Below are 19,667 nucleotides of genomic sequence, written 5' to 3'. Positions count from 1 at the left end.
AAACGGTATTCGTAAAAGTGCTCTGAATCTATTAACGGTTTTATGCTACAATATATGCCAATTTGTGACTGCAAACTAAGCTCTGTCCATTCGGTGCGTCTCTTTGTCAGGTTTGTGTGCTGGCACTGCACTTAGCCAAGGAGCTGTGTCGTACTGATGAGGACGGAGAACACTGGGTGTCGGTGATGAGGAATGTTCCAGTTCTTCCCTCTGTTCTCAGTGCCCTGGAACTCAGTCTGCGTTCCAAGCAGAACGTTTACTTCACTGAGGCCGCATTGCACCTGCTGCTCACTCTGGCCCGCACGCCGCAGGTAAGTGCACCAAAGCATGTGTGCCTTCAGGGACATTATACTTAAATCAGTCCTTCACATTAACTCATTCACTGCCAGGAATTAATTAATTCATCTGTCTACTGTACCCTTGCCAGCGAAAACGATTTTACTGTACCTTTGAAAAATCATGGAATATTCTCTATGAACCAGATCCTCACAGTGGCTCGTTGCACGCACGGGAGTCCCGTAGCGTCCCGCCGTGATCCTCCATTCCAGAGCCATGGCCGTTTGAATGTGGCTTTTCTTTTGGAAAAACACTTAGAAAACAACATAAATCCGAGAAAATTTGACTTTTGTAAATCCTTTACCGGTACTATGGAAGCAGACGATTCTTTTTTCTTCTCGTCACGTGATCTTTGGGTGTACACTTCTTTGTTGGTGTTTGGATCATTCACAGGCGCGCCCTTTTTTATTTTATATGTCTAATGTTACAAAATGAAAGAAATGAATGAGAAAAGTAATATAGAAAAATGACAGCCCCCTTGTGCATTAGAAGGACAATATCTAATGTGGAGTTTGAAGTTAAAGGGATATTTCACTTTCAAAAAAACGTTTGGTCATTTTATCGTCTACTCAGGCTTTTGAGAGCCCCCCAGACCGTTTTTAAGTTGCTTGATTTAGTATTTAGATATTTGATATTCATTTTATCAGGCACGCCCCCTTCCTATACAAACCCATTATAACTTCAAACTCCATTTTAACCCGTTAGATTCATCAAAAACACCCGTCCTTGGTTCTGGTGACTCATCCTGCCCTCCTAATACATGAGGGGGCTGTGTTTTTTCGATTACTTTTTTCATTTATTTTATTTTATTTTTGTAATGTATTTAATTTTTTTCATTTTCCAAATAAAATATTAAAAATAAATGAAAAAAGTAATCGAAAAAACACGGCCCCCTCGCGTATTAGGAGGGCAGGGTGAGTCACCAGAACCAAGGACGGGTGTTTTTGATGAATCTAACGGGTTAAAAATGAAGTTTGAAGTTATAATGGGTTTGTATAGGAAGGGGGCGTGTCTGATAGAATGAATATCAAATATCTAAATATTGAATCAAGCAACTTAAAAGCTGTCTGGGGGGCTCACAAAAGCCTGAGTAGACGATAAAATGAGCAAAAGTTTTTTTGAAAGTGAAATATCCCTTTGAATTAGCTTATTTAGGAGGGGGGCGTGTTTGATCAAATGAATTTAAAAACTGTGTGGGGTGCCGGTACACACAACAGTGTGAGTAGAAAATGAACCCAGAAATATTTTAAAAAGTGAAATACCCCTGATGCAAGCCTTGTCGCATGTACCTTTCTCAAATTGTCCTGCAGGGGGCAGCAGCCGTTGCTGGAGCTGGAGTTATTCAGAGCATCTGTCTCCCACTTCTCAGCGTGTATGAAGTCTCTTCAAACGGAGCCTCACAGGTAAAAGAACAGAGCTTTACACCGAAACATATATAGATTTTTAGATGCAGTGACATGATAAGAGGTGATGGAATGAAACGGTATAACAGTATTAATCTATGTGTCTGTCCAGGGTTTCTCTCGCAAACCCCAGGACTCCCCCTGCTGGCCAGGGGTGTACCGACTGTGTATGTCTCTCATGGAGAGTCTGCTCAAGACGCTACGATACAACTTCATAAATGATGCCCTTGACTTTGTTGGAGTACATCAAGAACGCATACTGCAGGTAAGGGTGGGTGTGTGTGTGTGTGCGTGCGTACTGTATGTCTTGAAGGGCAACTTTGCTGATATATTTAATGTGAATCCTGTCATACTGAGGAGAACATGTGAAAATTGCACATAACACAAAAAAATTAATTAGAACAGTCTTTCCACCCAACGGCAACGAATCAGGCTTAATGCATTCCTTCTGTGCTGCCCAGTGTCTAAATGCAGTGCGTACGGTGCAGAGCCTGGTGTGTCTGGATGAGGCCGATCACACAGTGGGTTTCCTGCTGCAGCTCTCCAGCTTTTGCAAGGAATGGCAGTTCCACCTGCCCCAACTACTCAGAGATGTACAGGTTCGTCCAAAGAGAAACAAAAATAAAAAATTACATCAGCTAGACAAACTAACGCTATTGCTGCCTTTAGTTGATTATATCTTTGATACTTTTGCAGTACAGCTGTCTAACCTTTCTCATTTTGGTTACGTTTCTCTCTATATGCAGGTAAACCTGTGTTACCTGTGTCAGACGTGTACATATCTCCTCCATAGCAAGAAGATGCTCCATCACTATCTCCAGGTCTCACACACACTTTTAATTTACATTATTTTGAAATCGTAAAGTATTTTTGTTTTATTAGATTTTGTACACAATTGTACAACTGTCTACACTCTAGTCTACACTGTAGGTGCGGAGATAACAGCCGCAGAGAGTGAAACCTATGATCTGAATGGACATTAATATACATTTTCTCATTGGGCTAATTTCTAGCTGGTGTTTGTACTGGAATGTTTGCTGGGGACCCCCTCAAGGACCCCTGGGATCCCACTTTGATAAACACCGCTTTAAGAAATTATATGCACTGCTGTGTTATTTACTTTGTTTGTACTTCAGATGGTGGAAACAGCAGATCTACAAGCTCACAACACTGTTTTGTGAGCTTGTAGACTGCTTTATATTTGCAGAATGTTAGCCTGTTATCACCGAATGTGTGCATTCTGTAATGATTATTTATTATTTGATGTATGTAATTCATATAGGTTAAAAATGGTGAGGCGTTACCCCCTGGTCCTCTCCCGAGATCCCACCGCTCAGCCCAGACTCCCTCCAAGGAGGCGGCGGGGGGAGGGGAGAGGGAGGAGGCGGAGCAGAAGGCCCTGCTGGCTGTACAGTGCAGCCTTCTGAAGATCCTCAGCAAAACCCTGGCTACCCTGCAACACTTCACTCCAGACTGCTGCCAGATCCTACTGGACCAGGTACCAGAAACGATGCGGATTATTGTTATCTCACTTTAACCCATTGAGACCTGAAGCCGATTCTACATGTCTCCTAAATCTCAACAGTATTGTGAAAAAACGTATGTTTCTATAACAGTGGTTCTCAGACTTTTTCAAGTCTGAGAACCCCAAAATGATATGTATTTGGCCGCAGACCCCCATCAAAATATTTTGTTCCAGGGACCCCCCAGAAGCAAAGATTTGAGTTACAAATGTTCGCTTTAAAAATATATATATTCAAAGATTTGCACATGTTCACGATTTTTCAAAAATAGCAGATCTTCAGTGCCGCGCTATGAGCTTGTAGATCTGCTATTTTTGAATAGCCCAAAGTGTAAAATAATGCTTTTAAGCTCAAATCTAAAAATGACACAGTTCCAGGTCTTAATGGGTTAACTTGTAACTGTCACTGTATTTGCTCAGTTCTGGTCTTAAACTATGCGCTCCTTTTTACCCCGAATCCTATAGTTTGGTTGTGAAGACATTCGCACAATGTGTTCAGTGTTTCGAGGCTCTGCTAGCCCAGGGGGTCCCATGTTCATGCCAAGGACCCCCAAATAGCTGCTGTCTCTGGCTGCGCGGTCCCTTATTGTGAAATGGCTTAAAAAAATACAAACTTAAGATTAGGATAGCCAAGTCTACAAGTTCACAATGTGTCACACAATCGTCTTACATTGTGAGCTTGTAGATTATTTTTGAAACTTTTTCACAGCTGAGACGGGAGGAAGGGAGCGCTAGTGTTTCTTAACCACCGTCCACCATGGCTCACCAACTCAGAGTACGGATGGCCATTTGGAGAAATCGTATTAACCGGTAACCGCTAGGCCTTACCGGTTAAATAACCGTTAAGGAAATGTGTTGGAAAAATGCTCTATTTACCCATTAAATCGGTGACCCGGCCAGCAGTCGGTGGTGATTGCGTCATCATTTTATTCAATGGGTCACCACTTTTGGTGTGACACGCGGGCCGTGTCTGACGGTATTGTTTAGTGTGCAAGTGATGTAATAATAATATGGCAATAATAATATATAATATGCGGATTCTGTATTTCAAGTCTGCTTTGCACAAGTTACAAGTAACCTCATCATTATTTTTTTGACTTCAAAATAAAATGTTTTTATTTTTTAACGGTTAACCATTAGCCGTTAGTGTCTACCGGTTACCAATTTCTTAACAGTTAACGGTTGGCCATCACTAACTCAGAGGCTGTGCTTGTTGAAGCAAGGCCAACGGCTGTGGTACTCGCTCACCTAGCAGCTTGCTCAGGCATGCCTCACAAACCTCAAGGCGTCCAATGGACCCTTCGCTAAGCCCCACCCACTCCACTCTGTGACTGGTGGTGCGAAGTTAGTCACACCCAGGCCTGGCAGCGCCTGGCAATCTCTGCTTCTCACCCATTGACTTGCATGTTAAATGACGGCTTTTCCCCTTAAAAATAATCGATCATTTCAGCGGCAATAGCTTCGAAATCTCTTCTAAATCTAGTCAACAAGGCCTGCAGTAGGCTATGCACTGGACAAATGTGCATGACATTATTTCAATAAACTAAAAACACGGGAAATGTTAGAGGGAGTAATAGCCATGGATACACGACGGTCGTCTGTCTCGACCGTCATGGATGAATTTCAACCTGGTGTTTGCACTTTCTCCATTTATAGCCTGTACATCTACAGAAACGTTCATATTTCAAATATAAAGTGCTTATCCCATGGCCACGGATGTTACATTTATGTACGTGCTCTCAAAAGTACCCGTATCATCCGTATTGTTCAATAAAAAGCATTTTAATCTGATCGGTGGCCATTTTCTCCATATGCTTTCAACAAAGCGACCCTATCGGTTGATAGGTGTATTGCACTCTGATACATTATAACTCTATGAGAAAATGGCCACCGATCGGATTAAAATGCTTTTTATTGAACAATACAGAATATACGGGTACTTTTGAGAGTCCCGTGCATCATTTTAACATCCGTGGCCATAGGGTAGGCAATTTATATTTGAAATCTGAACGTTTATATATATGTACGGACCGTAAATGGAGAAAGTGCAAACACCAGGTTGAAGTTGATCCATGACTGTAACAGGAGTTTTCATGTACCGCAGGGTAAGCCTACAGTAGCAGTTAATAAATAGACAAACAAATGAATGAATATACTTTAACGTGCGGAATCCGAAACAGGCAGCGCTGTGATTCTGAATTTTGTTACGATCACGGTGATTAGTAGCCTATTATTGACACCACCTGGGCGAGTGAGTCGTGTAACTTTCCTGACGTTAAGCTGTGTATGTGTTCAACAACACAGCCATATTCAGCCTTGCAGTTTAAGTGCAGATTTCAGCTTGGGAAAAGCAGCCTCCAACGGGTTTGGGTACGTGGTTCATAGTCACCATTGCGTTATCGTGGTATTCCTATTCTTGCTATTATGTTGCAAATGATTGTGTGTGTGCGGGCGAAATAACATTGACAGCTATGGCAGGTGACGAAAGCTTGCCAGACCTATGCCAGGCTAACAACGGTTGCTAAGCTGGCATTGGACAATCGCTTTTGGGGTGGGGTTTAGCGAAGGGTCCATTGTCTGTGTCAATGTATGGATTTGGCATATGGAATAATGTGCATCTCTCTCTGTCTGTGTCAGTGTATGGATTTGGCGGAGTATAGGACCCTGTTTGTCCTCAGCTTCACAACATCACCCTTTGACCCAGATGTGCCTCCTTCCTTTGGAACTCTGCTGGCCACCATTAATGTGGCCCTCAGCATGTTAGGAGAGGTAGGTTCCCCATAAACTCAACAGTTTCTAAATGCTTTGCTCAAGAGAGACTGAGGACAAATCTCTCAGCTTTCTTTGCTAAAACTGTGTGTCAACAATTAGCGATGTAAAAGTGCAGTTGTCAATGCTAGTTTACAAACAACATTGTTGTCATTTCCCAACGCCCACGTTCTGCAAGTACCAAATCTGCTTACACCCATGGATTGCATTGTTCTCTTAATTTTATTGTATTTTGTGCTCCTAATAGCCTTTGTCCCCAACTCTGTTGTTTCCATGAGCAGATGGAGAAGAAGAAAGAGCCCGTTTCATTGAGTATAGCCTCATTAGCATCATCAGAGGAGATCCAAGCACTCAAGTAAGTAGGCACCCTTTCTTCCCTCTGTGTCTAAGTATTATTTGGATTGGTATTTTATGGGAAATGTACAGTACTGTGGATTATTTCCCTACATTTGTTTTGCTCTTGACACATTTGACCTGGTTCACAGAAATAATCCTGAGAATGCTGAGATAACACCCCTCCAGTGTGAACTCATAGTACTATACAATGATTTCCCAGGCACTATAAGCCATTTTTGACTAAATGTTTCTCATTTTGAGTATGAAGTTCAACATTTTCAGCTGCCCTTGAAACGGCTTTTAGCTAAAAGTGATGTATGATAATTTTGATCCCATCATCCAGGGGACAGTCTGGATGTGACTGCCAAGTTGGAAGTTGGCTATCAAATTCTGACAAAATGTACGCATACTCGATTTTAACTTATACTACTGTAGGTGAAGGTAGAGGTCAATCTTCCACCTCAAAAATGTGCTCTTTAACATTGCTGTTTCAACCTAGTGTCCCTATTTTGGGCATGTCTTTATATTATAGGTGAAAATGGAAAGGAAACCAAATTGGCCCGAGGGTTTTCTTTTTCTTTTTTTTATAGAACTCTTTCTCTGTCCAGGTCTTTACTGATGTTCACAATGGAGAACTGTTTCTACGTGCTAATCTCCCAAGCTGTACGGTGTCTGAAGGACCCCACTATCCTCCCAAGGGACAAGCAGAGGCTCAAGCAAGAGCTGAGCTCTGAATTGGTGAGACCTCCTGACTTCATCTGTTCTCTTTCACTTCTAGTTATTAACTGGGTTGAAATCATCTAAGCTTTTAAACACATGAACCCTAGCAACTCTATTCTGGCCATGTCATAATAGGCAAACATTTGGGAAAAATGGATGAACATATGGCGAAAATGGCATATCTACAAGCTTGTAGATCTTCTATTTTCTCTATTTGATGTAAAACCAAGTGTATACAGTATATGGTTTAAGTGGCTAAATATAGGTTATGAATGTTTTTCTTTTTTTTTTTCAGTGCAATTCTTTTGATTTTTATTCTCTCCTTCTAGAGCACTCTTCTCTCTGGCCTGTCTCGTCACTTCCGTAGGGGGTCTCCTTCGTCCCCAGCCAGTGGCATTCTGCCTTCCTCTCAGACAAAACCTCCCACGCCAGGCTCCAAGGGGAGCCATGAGGGCCAGGAGACAATCATCCAGCTCGTCCAGGCCTTCGTCAGACTTGTGCAAAGATAGCCAGTCATGTGTAGCATATCTGTAGCTGTCGGGCAGAAACCTTGTATGTCCAATACCGTACATTTTCAGGAAATGTGGGAAAAAGAATAACCTGTGTTGTAAAGGATCCAATATATTTATTTAGTCAAAAGCTCTTGTTAATACATTAAATTGGTTAATTAAATATAACACCCACAAACAGACATAAGCACTTTCACTTAAAAAAATTGCAAAGCAAGAGAACTACTGAGAGATTAGGATGGCAGCTTGCCTTTTTGCCCTGAAGGCCATTGACTGGGTGGCATTCGCTGAGCGGGTACCACCCAACTAGAGTTCTTGAAGACATGATGTGATACCATCTGTGGCAAGCTAGCGTCCCTTCCAGAGACCCCTCTTAGTGATTGCCTGGACTTAAAAAGTGCTGTGGCCAGACCTGGGATGGTGCATGAGTTTGAGAAGTTCCAACGCCCTGCAGATCCCCGAGTCTGTTGATACTCAAACGGTTGTCACGCACAGGAGGCAGAGGCTTATAACAGTGCTTTGACCTATGCTGAGGTCTGTATTGCTCGGTATGAGAAGGAGCTTGATACATTCAAGAATTTGTTCACCTTTGACCAAATGACAATTGAAGATTTGAATGACACTTTCCCTGAGACCAAATTGGACAATGTCAAGCACCCCTACTTGCCACACAAGCCTATTGCAGAGCTCGAATCTCTCCGATGTAATATTGGCCCACAATAAATAAGATGTACTTTAAAGAGAGAGCGAAAAAAAAGGTAAAATAGCCAATATCTCATTGCGACGCATGGTCAGTTTGGAGATTTGCTATTTTTGGTGCGACACTCTTGTACGATGAAATGGGGCATTAATCTACGAGAAAAAAACATTACGTTGAAATATGGACGTATCTACAAGGTTTCTGCCCAACAGATATATACAGTATATACATTTTTAATGCTGTTGGTACATGCTGTTGGTTCTCTTTGACAGAACCAACTGAATTTTCCTTCCAGCACTTTACTTGAAGTAGTGCTGACAGACAGAACCATTTCTAGTATTACAGTATGTGTTGCTTAAATTGATTTTTAAGCTACTTGTTATACAAATATCTGACCTAGGTTACAGTTGAATCTTTTTATTATTACACAGCCAGTCTCTTTTTCTATAATAATGCCTCTTCCTACATTCTTCACTTAATACTTGGATTTGACATAGCGATGTATGCATCTGTTTGGCTATTACTATGGCCCAGCTTTAAAAAAAAAAAGAAAAAAAAAAGAAGAGAAGAGAAGAAAAAAAGTTCCTGCTCTATGAATGAATAGAGCTGCCTATTTATATAACATTGCTTCTGGAAGGGAATCTATAGACAATTGGGTGCTATTTAACATCAGCTTGACTGTGATTCGTCTTTCCAAGGCCTAGTTTTATAGGTCACTTTGGTATCGCTTGATGACCAGACATCCAACTATGTCAATGAAGTGAAAGATTATGTATCCTTTAAAAGCATTGTCAAATAGCATTTTCATGTATTGGTAGTAATGAAGCCGTTATAGAAAAGCTTACTCTGTATATTCTTACCGTTTGCTTGTTATTTTCCTATGTCTTGATTCTCATGGAGGTTGGTGAATGGAATATCTTATCATTTATTCTAAGAACAAAACTTTTTTGATGTGGAGTTTGCTTTTATTTTATACTCCACTCGTTAACCTATTTCATCTTGTATACATGTCAAAGAAGCTGCCAAGATTTGTATTGGGGGAGTGCTAATAAAAGGGACTAAACATTTGTTTCTCATGTATTCTCAACCTAAATGTGATCACAATTTCATATTCATATTTAGTAGTAAAATGTCACAAATACTGTCAATGTGGACAGAATGCTATTGCTTGCTTACAACAAGAATATGGGGATGTAGCGTTTGGCAGTGGTGTCAAATTAACTAAGTACATTTACTCAAGTACTGTACAAGTTTGAGGTATTTTTTACTTTACTGGAGTATTTCCAATTTTCTGTACTTATACTCCACTACAAATATGAACGAGTAGCTTTAGTTACTACCGTAGTTACTTTGTACATTTTGATTATTACAAAACACACTAACCACTTCAGTCCTAAATATATTTCGGCCATTTGAAAATTGCAGATCTACAAGCTCACAATGTGTCGCGATGAGACACATTGTGAGCTGCTTGTACAGTACATTTTGAACTTGTGAAATGGGACATTCTTCACGATGAGTACTTTTGGTACTTTTAAGTATATTTTGATACCGATACTTTTGTTCTTTTACTCAAGTACATTTTGAATACAGGACTTATACTTGTAACGAGTTTATCTAAATTGCAGTATTGATACTTTTACTTAAGTACAACATGTGAGTACTTCTTCCATCACTTGCGTTTGGAGCTCTCCCAACACTGGACCAGAGCTAAGGGAGGGCAACCTAATCTATGCACTTTTGGATTAATCATTTTATTCTGGTTGGAAATCTATACATACAGTGATAGTCACATTTGAGAAGGGGCCATTTACATTTTTTTATTTTTTATTTATTTATTTGAGCCATCACTAACGATATATGAGCTGAACCTGTTACTTTCAGAAGCTGGCCATGGGTGACCAGCGCTCTACCGAGGCTATTCGAGACAGACGCTCTAGGCTGCAACAGAGACAGATCATTGCCAATACAACAACAAAAGCAGAGCACCTGCAGCTATCTATCTGGCTGCATATAGCAAGCCGTATTCATCAGTGGATGCTTTTGTGTTTGCCTCGACAGCCAGGCAAGTAAAAAAGTGTTTTTGATACACTGAGGCACTCAAAGTGATCAATGGGAGTTATAAGGGGCACTGTCATCAAAAGCATGCAACTGCTTGCTTGTGTCGTTTTATGTCACAACAGGAGTTTGTTTTATGAAGACCAGTTTATTAGATTACAAATTGGTATTCATATTATGAAGATTATAATGTATCAAGACCAGTAGGTTGAAGAGCAGTATGTTAAAGACCAGCTACCCCAATGTGCCAACAGTAGGCTTACTTGCGTCCCTTTGAACCTAATCTCAGATTAATTTTAATATACAGATGCATCAGTGTATTCTGTTGCTGATTGTAAATGCTTAATTTAAAATGGTGTAAATATTTAAGTGTGTGTTACAATTTAGGCATTTAGCAGGGGCCCTTAATCCAGAGCGATTTACAATAAGCAAGGAAAACAAGGTAATATACATCAAATGCATAGAAAGAAATGTAATTAAACTCTTGTTAACTGATTGTATGAGCGCTGAGCAATTTTGTTTTATAAAAATACAAATATGTTTCTAAATGCATGATCAGGGACCACTAATGCAATTCCCTCTTGGACCACCAGTTGAAAACCCCTGGTCTAAACTATGTATTGTATACTATAGTTTCTATGACAATGTTTCACATTTGAGACAGAAGTGAAAGTGCTTTTGGAAATGCACTTTGAGGCACCTCTCAACATGCATTCCAATCCGATTCCGATTCAGTGGGTGCTTCGGGACCCGAGCACCCACAGGAAAAATGCACTTAATAGGAGTGCTCATATAAGCCAGTTGGCCATGAGATTTGGACTAAATTTTGTAATTGTGACTGACTCCACTACAGCAAGGTAACGGCACAAGGGAGGATAGGATTATATTAACAACCTTTCTATTATTACAAAAATGAATTAACTAGTCCATACCCAAGGAACGCGTGCACCCAAACTATGATTGACTTTGGGAGATGCTTCGGGAAAGATCATAGTTTAATTCCGCCGTTATTCTATCCAAGGAGATTCATTTAACCAATCAAACCTCCCCATAGAATTCACCATGAAATATACGGTTCATACATATCAGACAAGACAACTCATTTTTGTATTAAACGCAGAACTATGGTATTATCAAACCTCAACCATATTGTGACTTTAATGGCACCTGTAAATATCATCAGAACGTACATTTTTATTCCAAATTCCTTAGATCAAAGCAAAGCTTTGCGGGAGAAGTGCTGTTCAGAACGGCACTGTCTGAGCCAGATAAGTCATAAACGTCTCTAAAACAGTCACTGACTTACTTTCCACTGCTTAGTTCTGGGAGTTGAAAGCGTTCTTTTCAACCAAGACAAGATGTGTGCATAAATGGACTGGTGTTTATAGGGGGAGACAGAGGAGAGGAAAACATAATCGAAGGGCTCATAGAGTCCATAGGGACATAACATGCTTGCATAGCATTATGTACAAAATACATACTTGCATAAACTCAACGCTGTTCTAGATGGCTGCCCCCTTTGGGGTCACACGTGAAAAGAAAAAAAAATAAGTTCACAGATGGTCCTGTGGATCTTCAGGACCATGCTGGCCACGTCCGATGCTGTGTAATCTGACATTACATCCAGGTGGGCCAAATCCCAGCCAAAATCTCTACATAAAAAAAATAAAAAGGCAAACAAAAGAGCCAATGCATGGTGGGGCATCTGAATGCCACAGGTTTAAAGCACTTGCCCACCACTGTAGAAACTGGGCTTCAGTTTCTCTTCAGTGCCTCCGGTTTGACTGGGTGCTCCAAACAAACCATAAGCCTAAACTGAACCAGGTGAAATCTATAACCATTTGATTGGCTGATGCCCCAACCAATCAAATGCATAGTGGCCACAACAGCTGAATATCCACTACCTAGGGGACCCCCCTAAGGGACTCCCTAAGGGCCGAGGACAATGTTTGATAAGCCCTGGGCTAGGAGTTGGGACCATACATAATGGACATCACAGTATGGATTTATCGCAGCGAGAGCTTTCAGTCCAGTCGTCTCATGATACGCATGGCTGAGGCTCCTGGGACTCAACCATTGTCCTGTGGGGGCAGTGGGATGACAGGTTTCTCTTGGGGTCGCCCACTCTGTGTGAAGACAAGCTCCTCTAGAGGTGACTTAGTTGTTGGCACTGACCCTCCTCTGGGTTCGGTTGAAAAGCTGACCCATCTCTGGGTGCAATAAGTGTCATGTGAAACTTGATCCAGGTGAGCCAGTATCTCTATGTATTTCACTAGGGGAGCTATCCAACTCGCACCTAGGCCGTGTCTTCTTGAGATTGGCACCTTTCCTGATATCAGCCATGAGACGTTCGCGAATGATGTTACTGCCCTCACTTTGAGGCAGACCTTTGATTTTTCTAGCTTTCTTTCCTTTCTTCTTGGATACTTCTGCTTGTAGCTTTTTTCTCTTCTCCTCCTTGGCTGCGTCTTCTTTTCTGTTTTTGTTATCCTCCAAGGCCTTGGTGAAGAGTGCACGGAAAGCCTTGATAGTTACAAAAAGATCCTCCAGGGATAGCTGTTGAGCATCTTCAAATAGGTACACTGCCAGCTCAACTCTCTTTTTGTCAATCTCAGTCAACTTCTCGTCTAAAGCTCTGCATGCCTGCAGGCATTCACCAATGTCTTTTGCATATTGCTCTGTCACATCTTCCACAGAGTTGGAGACCTTCTTGGAAGTGTCGTTCAGTCGTTTCAGTAAGGCACGAGTCTCTGATTGGCAATACGTCAAGCTAACTCTTGATGCCTTTTCACAGATCTCTATATCATCTGGCAGTGCCAACAGTTCCGGTTGGTGCAGTTCTGCTTGCTCAAGGATGTGATGAAGCAGTGTGATATGGTACTGGTTGGATTTGATCTCACTAAGCTTGAGCAGAGAGCTGATCTTGAATCCTTCTGCCATCCCTATATGACTTCCATAATTAAGGAAGTTTCCCACATCCAGGATATGTCTGCAGAAACTTGCCCAGAGGCGGCTCTCCATGAGGGACTGGCAGGCTTCCTCCACCAGTTCGGCTTCAGTGCTGAACAAGTCCAGCACTGAAGAGGTTTCCTCACACAGCAGCATACACTCCATCCTCAGCTGGTAACATGGGACAGTGAGGAGTGAGTTGTAGAGGCGGTCTACATTACCCAACTTATCTTTGTCCCCTTGGAATTTACTCAGATTTTCAATCTCATGTTTTTCTGGAAGGAGTTTTAGGAGCTCCTTAAGCACCTCTACATCCAACTTCGGATTCCGATTCCGGATCATATCTGCAAGTTCCTCATTCGAGCATTTGAACTGCTTCAGTAATATGGACAGATTCCTGATTTTATTAGGCTCAACGAAAGTAATCTCTTTAGGCTCTGTCCTTGCCGGCCCCTTGGGTTTGGGCTCGGTCACTGGGAGACAGAACAGCTGCTCAATGGTACCGTAGTTGGGCTGTAGTTGGGAATGGTCTTCCTGACCATCAGCACCCCACAGGGAGTGAGCATCAGAAACGGGAGTAAGCTTTTGCCAGGTGAGCTTCTTCATCCTCATGCTTGGGCGGTGCCCAGTCTGGTCTGAAGATGGACGTGGAGGTGGGGGTGGAGGTGGAGGAGGGGGTGGAGGTGGGGTGGGAGCAAAGGTCTTTGTTTCTCCATCAGACTTCCTATGGTCTTCCGTGTCGCTCTCCGCTGCATCCTGATCACCGTGGTGTGGAGAGTCCGCTTTGGTGCCAAGTTTATCTTTCTCTTCATCCGTCGAGTCATCCTGTTTGGGTTTGTCTGTCTCGGCCTGTTCATCAGACTTCTTGGGGTCTTCACTTAAAGGCTTGACACTTCTTTTATCTGCCAGGACATGGCGGGGGGGTCGGGGCTTTCTGAAAGGTATGACTTTCATTTCTTCCATCAGGTAGACTTCTGATGGCCACACTTTATGTTGTTTGGTAACCTGTGGGGCGGAGGGGAACACGATGGCATCTCTGCGCTTGAGGTCCTCCAGAGGGGCACACGGTCTGTATTTCTCTTCGTCCATCAGGTCTGTCTGAATGGCCTTGTTCACATAACTGACCGGCTGTCTTTCGACCACATAATGATCTATGCTGGTCTTGACATTGGAGTTCATCAAGTGCTGCATGATCTTGTCTAAGGATTCCACTTGAGAGTCTTGCGGCAGCAAAATGGCTCTTGTAGTCACAGTCTCCAAGGCCTGCCAGATATCACAGCGCTCGGGCCCCAACAGCAGCAACGTCTGTAAGATGTACAACAGTTGTAGGGAGGCTGGGGAGTTGCTCACCTTGTTGAACAGAGTAGTGAACACCTCCAGGTGATTGCCCATGTCACAGGATTTCAACTGAGCGTCTTGGGGCAGCATGATGGCTCTAATAGTCAGAGTTTCCAGGGTCTGCCAGACATCACACCGCCCAGGGTCCAGCAGCAGCAACGTTTGTAGGATGGACAACAGCTGTGGGACAACTGGGGAGCTGCTCACCTTCTTGAACAGAGTAGTAAACACTTCCACTTGATTGACCATGTCAATGCCTTTGTCTTTCGCAGACAGGATCTTGTAGTCCTCCAGATGAAGGCAGTAGAGACTCTTTTTGAGAGTGTTGATCTCTTCCTCCTTCTCCTCCAACCTCTTTTGGAGTTCGCCAATTGTCTGGAACTTGTACTCTTTCATTACACACTGTTTCTCCATAGCTTTGATTCTTTGTTTTGCAGAGAATAAGTTTTCAGCCGACATCCGCAGCTCTTCAACCAGTTGTGTTTTCTCCTTGTCCCAGATCTGCTGCTTTACAAACATCTCTTTTCTGACCGTCTCTAAATGGTGTTTAATCACATTGTAGGTATCCTTATACATCACCTGAATCTCATGTCTAGCTCTTGTCTCGGCTGTTATCTGTTCCATGTGGCCTATCTTCTGCACCGCAGAGCGTATCTTCCCAACTGAATTGTTTTGTTATTACTACTAAATGCAAATTACAAAATGGTATCTCATATATGCAGGCTTTTCAGAACTGCTAATTAACTATTAGCATTCTGTACGGTGACTCCATTGTACAATGACGACGCGCCAGTGGATGTTGTTACTGTATATGCCTTGGCGTGACGTAATACAGACGTCATGGGACGGGGGACAACTATAGTTCACTTCAGTCATGGCCCTGAGGAAACTCCTGATGCAGAAGTACTTTCTGGATTAACAACAGCATTGAATAGGGCATAGCAGTGGCAGCCATTTTGTGGTAAATTTTTCCCATAGAGATTTAGCGATGCAGGCTCCTGGTGAATCATGACCCTAAAACATTTGATTCTGTGTATTTTTTTTTTAATTGATAAAATATAAAATATAATTAAATATAGTATATAATATAATTAAATATTCAAATATTTTTTGACACAGAATCAAATGTTTCACCAGGAGCCTGGATGGCTTGGTTCCAGGCTTAAAATAATTAATATAGATATTTTCGGATGGGAAAAATTAATGGTCTTTCTATCTGTGGAACCACAAAATGACTGCCAGGTCCATTGTGCTATCCATAATTTCCATATGCATGTGTGCATGGGACTGGTAGGGGGGGGGGGCATTATCCTGTCCTATGGCACAGTGGGCTAAATTACAAAATTGAAGTGAGAACACCAACATCAGAATAGCATATTGAAGAAGTATGGTATGTCTCATGTGATTTTGAGGTGAGATCAGACTTTAACAATCATCACAGGCCAATGAAGAAAATTTAAGTTTTTGAGGACATCCTACAGATAGCCGTCAGCTATATCTAACGGATAGCATTTGTAAAGTAGATACATTATGGCAAAGTATTGTGGCATATATTATTATGTTGGATCTTCAAAAGGCGTTTGACACCCATATCCTTTTGAGCACATTTAGGGCTTTGGTTTTAACAGTGCATCTTTACACAGTCGGTGAGATCTTATCTGGGGTGCAGAGAACAAGTGGTGAATGTGAAAGTCGCCATGTCTTCACCTAAACCAGGGGTTTTCAACTGGTGGTCCGTGGACCCCTGGGGGGTGGGTTGAGCCCCGCGGGTCGTATAATTCTGTAAAATTATGAAGGTTAGAAAATAATCAAAAAAAACAAGAGCATGTGATTTTTTTTGTTTGCGTGTGAGAGCGGCTGACCCGCTCACCCGCAGCCCGTAACTATTTTTTAAATGTTGACATTCTTTCACCTGTCATGTACGTATGGGGAAAATAACAAAATGTGTGATAAATATGAAAAAGCTGCTCCTGTGGAATATATTTATAAACATATATTTATTTACTTATATTGACCCTATAAACAATTTAATATAGGTATGGTTTTGCCCACTCTTTCGATAATCATTGCTCAATTTTGGGGCTCTGGCTCATGGACTAGAATGGCGATGAGTCTATGACTGAATGTGTTCATGTAAAGTAATCACTTGGACTTGTTTTGAGTGATGAAACATATTCCTGTAAAGGCTTGTTTGTCATGTGCAGCTACATTTGTACTTTAAGTGATTAAACATAGTATTCCAGTAAAGGTCGGTTTTGTCTTTTCCACCTGGTAATCATTGGCAATAATTAATTGAGCAAACAATACAAAAAAAGCTTATCCAAAAAGCTACAGCACTCTTACAAGTTCCAAGGTGTTTACTGACACAAAGACTTACAATACAGCTGGTAGCAGCATTAAACTGTAGGCAGTGAAATTCTTGTACTTCAAACTTCCTCAACAGTGTGGATAACAATAAGATGAAAAGTAAGATAGACAGGTAAAGTAGTAGGGATAATAAAGGAACAATCCTGTATAATCTACACACATATTTATGCATACAGTAGTACTGTAATACAGTTTGTTCATAAATAGCTCATTGTGATGGCAGTGTTGGATGTAGTGTAAAGTAAAATGGTGCAGTGAAGATTCTAAAGTGCAGTATAATACTGAAAGAAATAGTATACATCAAAAGTAGTATCGGTCCAGCGGTGGGCAGACAGACAGGGGTGGAAACAATTCCCACCCCGGCCGTTCCAGCCTGGCAGAGATAGTTAAATGTAATTTAGCTTTCACATCCTTATATTTATTCTATTAATCTGTTGTGTAGGGTTATATGCCAACAGCAGGAACATCTATGTGGAATAGCAGTGATGATGAGTGTAAAATGACATTTTGCAACAACAAATTTAGGAAACATAAACTCTGAAGAACATCATGAACACATCCCGGACAGAGGATGCTATCACAAGCACACACAATTCACTGATTTTGCAATTCCATTAAAGATATTGCTATCTAATTTCTTCATTTTTTTAAATTCTCCTTATATTTTCTTTCACTCTCTTCTTTATCTCACCCCCATCATCTCCCCTCCCTTCCTCACCTACTATTATTCTCGTATTGACTGATACTTTGTTATATGATTTATTTTCTCACACACTATTGTCTCTGTTCATGCAGAGGTATAGCCTGGCATTGGCCAGACTGATAACGTGGATTCACTCTCACGTTCCTCCCTGGTATCAGTCTGGACTTCGGCCCATAGGGAGCGAGTATGAGAAATCAGAATGGGGGTTTTGATGCTTTTCAATGTTGTACGGATAGCAGTTGAAACACAGTCACTGATTGGCCCGATCATTTTCTGATTTAATCAAACGTAATCAAACTTCAACAATCAATTTCAATCAAATAATGGATTTTTTTCATTTCACCTTTATTTATTCAGGAAGGTCAATTGAGAGCAAGCTCTCTCTTCCAATGACGCATTGATTACAGTAAAGATAGCATACCATTTTAACAAAACATTTCAGAATTTCAAAGAGTGCAAATACAAACAGATCTCAGAGTATTCCTCACAAGCTGTTTAAAGCGATCAAGTGAAATTAAGTTCTCCGGTTTTAACACTGATTGTAGACAATTCCACATGTGAGGGGCATAGCAAACCCAGCTCAGAATTAACAGTGGGAATGTGTAAAACCAAGAAATCTTGTGAACGGGTATGGTGATGGCAAACTTCAAGTTCTAATAGGCTAAGCTGTTGGGCTAAGTAAGGCTTTGTAAAACAGTGCAGCTCTGTTCTCGTCTCATAGCAAAGTGGTTCTCAACCTTTTCAGGCCACGACCCCCCAAAATACTGATATTTGAACTGGGGACCCCCCCCCCTCCCACCCTGACAAGCACTTGGAATTGTAGGAGTTGAAGCATTATTGATTGATTGATGGATGTAGTTTATTTAGTAAGACATGAGAATTGTACATGACAGTACATAACAGTACATGGAAGTACAAATTCACAATACAAGGTCTACTAAACTGGAACTCTCATTAAGCTCTTAGCTTGTTTAAGATGAGAACCCCATGCACACAAATCATGATGACATAAGAGACAGACAGATATACACACTACTATACAGAATGTCATACAATCAGCTTTCAGGTTACTGGTATGAAGAGAGAAAAAAATATATATATATACAAAAGAGGAAAATGAAGGAGGGGGGGGGGGTAGGGGGGGTAGGTTAAGACTTAGACAGGGGCCATTTTCGAATTGCAGCCTCCTGAAGGTGTATCTTTAGGGCAGTTTTGAAAGTGAGTAGGGTTTTACACTCCTTTACTCCTTTTGGTAGGGCATTCCACATTTTTGATGAATAGCATGAGAACGAGTTCATTCCCTTAGTTGAGCCAAATCTGGGTTGAACATGATTTGTGGAGCTGCCTCTGGTGTTATGATCATGGACTTCATGAACATTTTGGAAGTATTTTGACAAATACAGGGGGATCCCAATGTTGTGGTGTATCTTGAAGACCAGGCCCATAGCAAGTTGCTGTCCTCAACCCTAAGCCATCCAATCCTAGCAAAATGAGCAGGGGTTAGATGGGTTTTGTGATTGAGGCCAAGAAGTAGCCTTACAAGTTTGTTTTGGGATGTTTGGAGCCTTGTTTTTAAGGCCTTGGAGGTGTTGTGATACCATGAAGTGCATGCATAATCATAATGACCTTGAATGAGGGCCCCTGCAAGAATCTTCAGAGTATTCTTACTGACTAGACGATCAATCCTCCACAAATAGCATGTTGTTTGGTTGACCTTGTCGGCCTTGTCAGCGTTTTCATTACATTACATTTTGTTTGACTCGGTTCCACAGTGTGAGCTTGTTGATCGGCTATTTTCACAATTTTTGTGAAAATTGTCAAATTATTTGACAATTTGGCCAACGTTTGACCAGTTTTTATAGTATAGTTCGTTGATTACTTTTGATGCAGTAATGGCCTTTTTCTAGTCTTTCTTTATTTCTTTTTTATGGATTAAAAAGGTCATAAAAGTCCTTAA

General features: G+C 41.4%; 2 protein-coding genes across 3 annotated transcripts in view; one reads left to right on the top strand and one right to left on the bottom strand.

Moving 5' to 3' along the window:
* nup188 (nucleoporin 188) overlaps positions 1-19,667 on the top strand; it is a 305,112-nt gene that overhangs the window by 18,599 nt on the left and 266,846 nt on the right. Inside the window, exons 34-43 of one of the 2 annotated variants that reach the window (XR_013932437.1) lie at positions 111-311; positions 1,647-1,739; positions 1,852-2,004; positions 2,201-2,338; positions 2,486-2,560; positions 3,022-3,237; positions 5,899-6,030; positions 6,312-6,385; positions 6,975-7,104; positions 7,416-8,129. Coding sequence is in view for 1 of the 2 variants with exons in the window: in XM_080418631.1 (XP_080274757.1) it covers positions 111-311; positions 1,647-1,739; positions 1,852-2,004; positions 2,201-2,338; positions 2,486-2,560; positions 3,022-3,237; positions 5,899-6,030; positions 6,312-6,385; positions 6,975-7,104; positions 7,416-7,595 (1,392 nt within the window). In the remaining variant the exon portion in view is untranslated. Of the gene's footprint in view, positions 1-110; positions 312-1,646; positions 1,740-1,851; positions 2,005-2,200; positions 2,339-2,485; positions 2,561-3,021; positions 3,238-5,898; positions 6,031-6,311; positions 6,386-6,974; positions 7,105-7,415; positions 8,197-19,667 lie in introns of those variants that run through there. The other variant, XM_080418631.1, reaches the window with a different exon arrangement.
* LOC308078936 (uncharacterized protein) lies at positions 12,580-15,264 on the bottom strand (the record flags this gene model as incomplete). Its single annotated transcript, XM_080420277.1, has 1 exon — positions 12,580-15,264. One exon carries the CDS (start codon positions 15,262-15,264, stop codon positions 12,580-12,582), a length of 2,685 nt encoding a protein of 894 aa, XP_080276403.1.

Source organism: Gymnoscopelus braueri, assembly GCF_963280865.1.
Source record: "Gymnoscopelus braueri genome assembly, chromosome: 22".
NCBI lineage: Eukaryota > Metazoa > Chordata > Actinopteri > Myctophiformes > Myctophidae > Gymnoscopelus > Gymnoscopelus braueri.
This window is presented reverse-complemented; position numbering and strand designations above follow the sequence as displayed.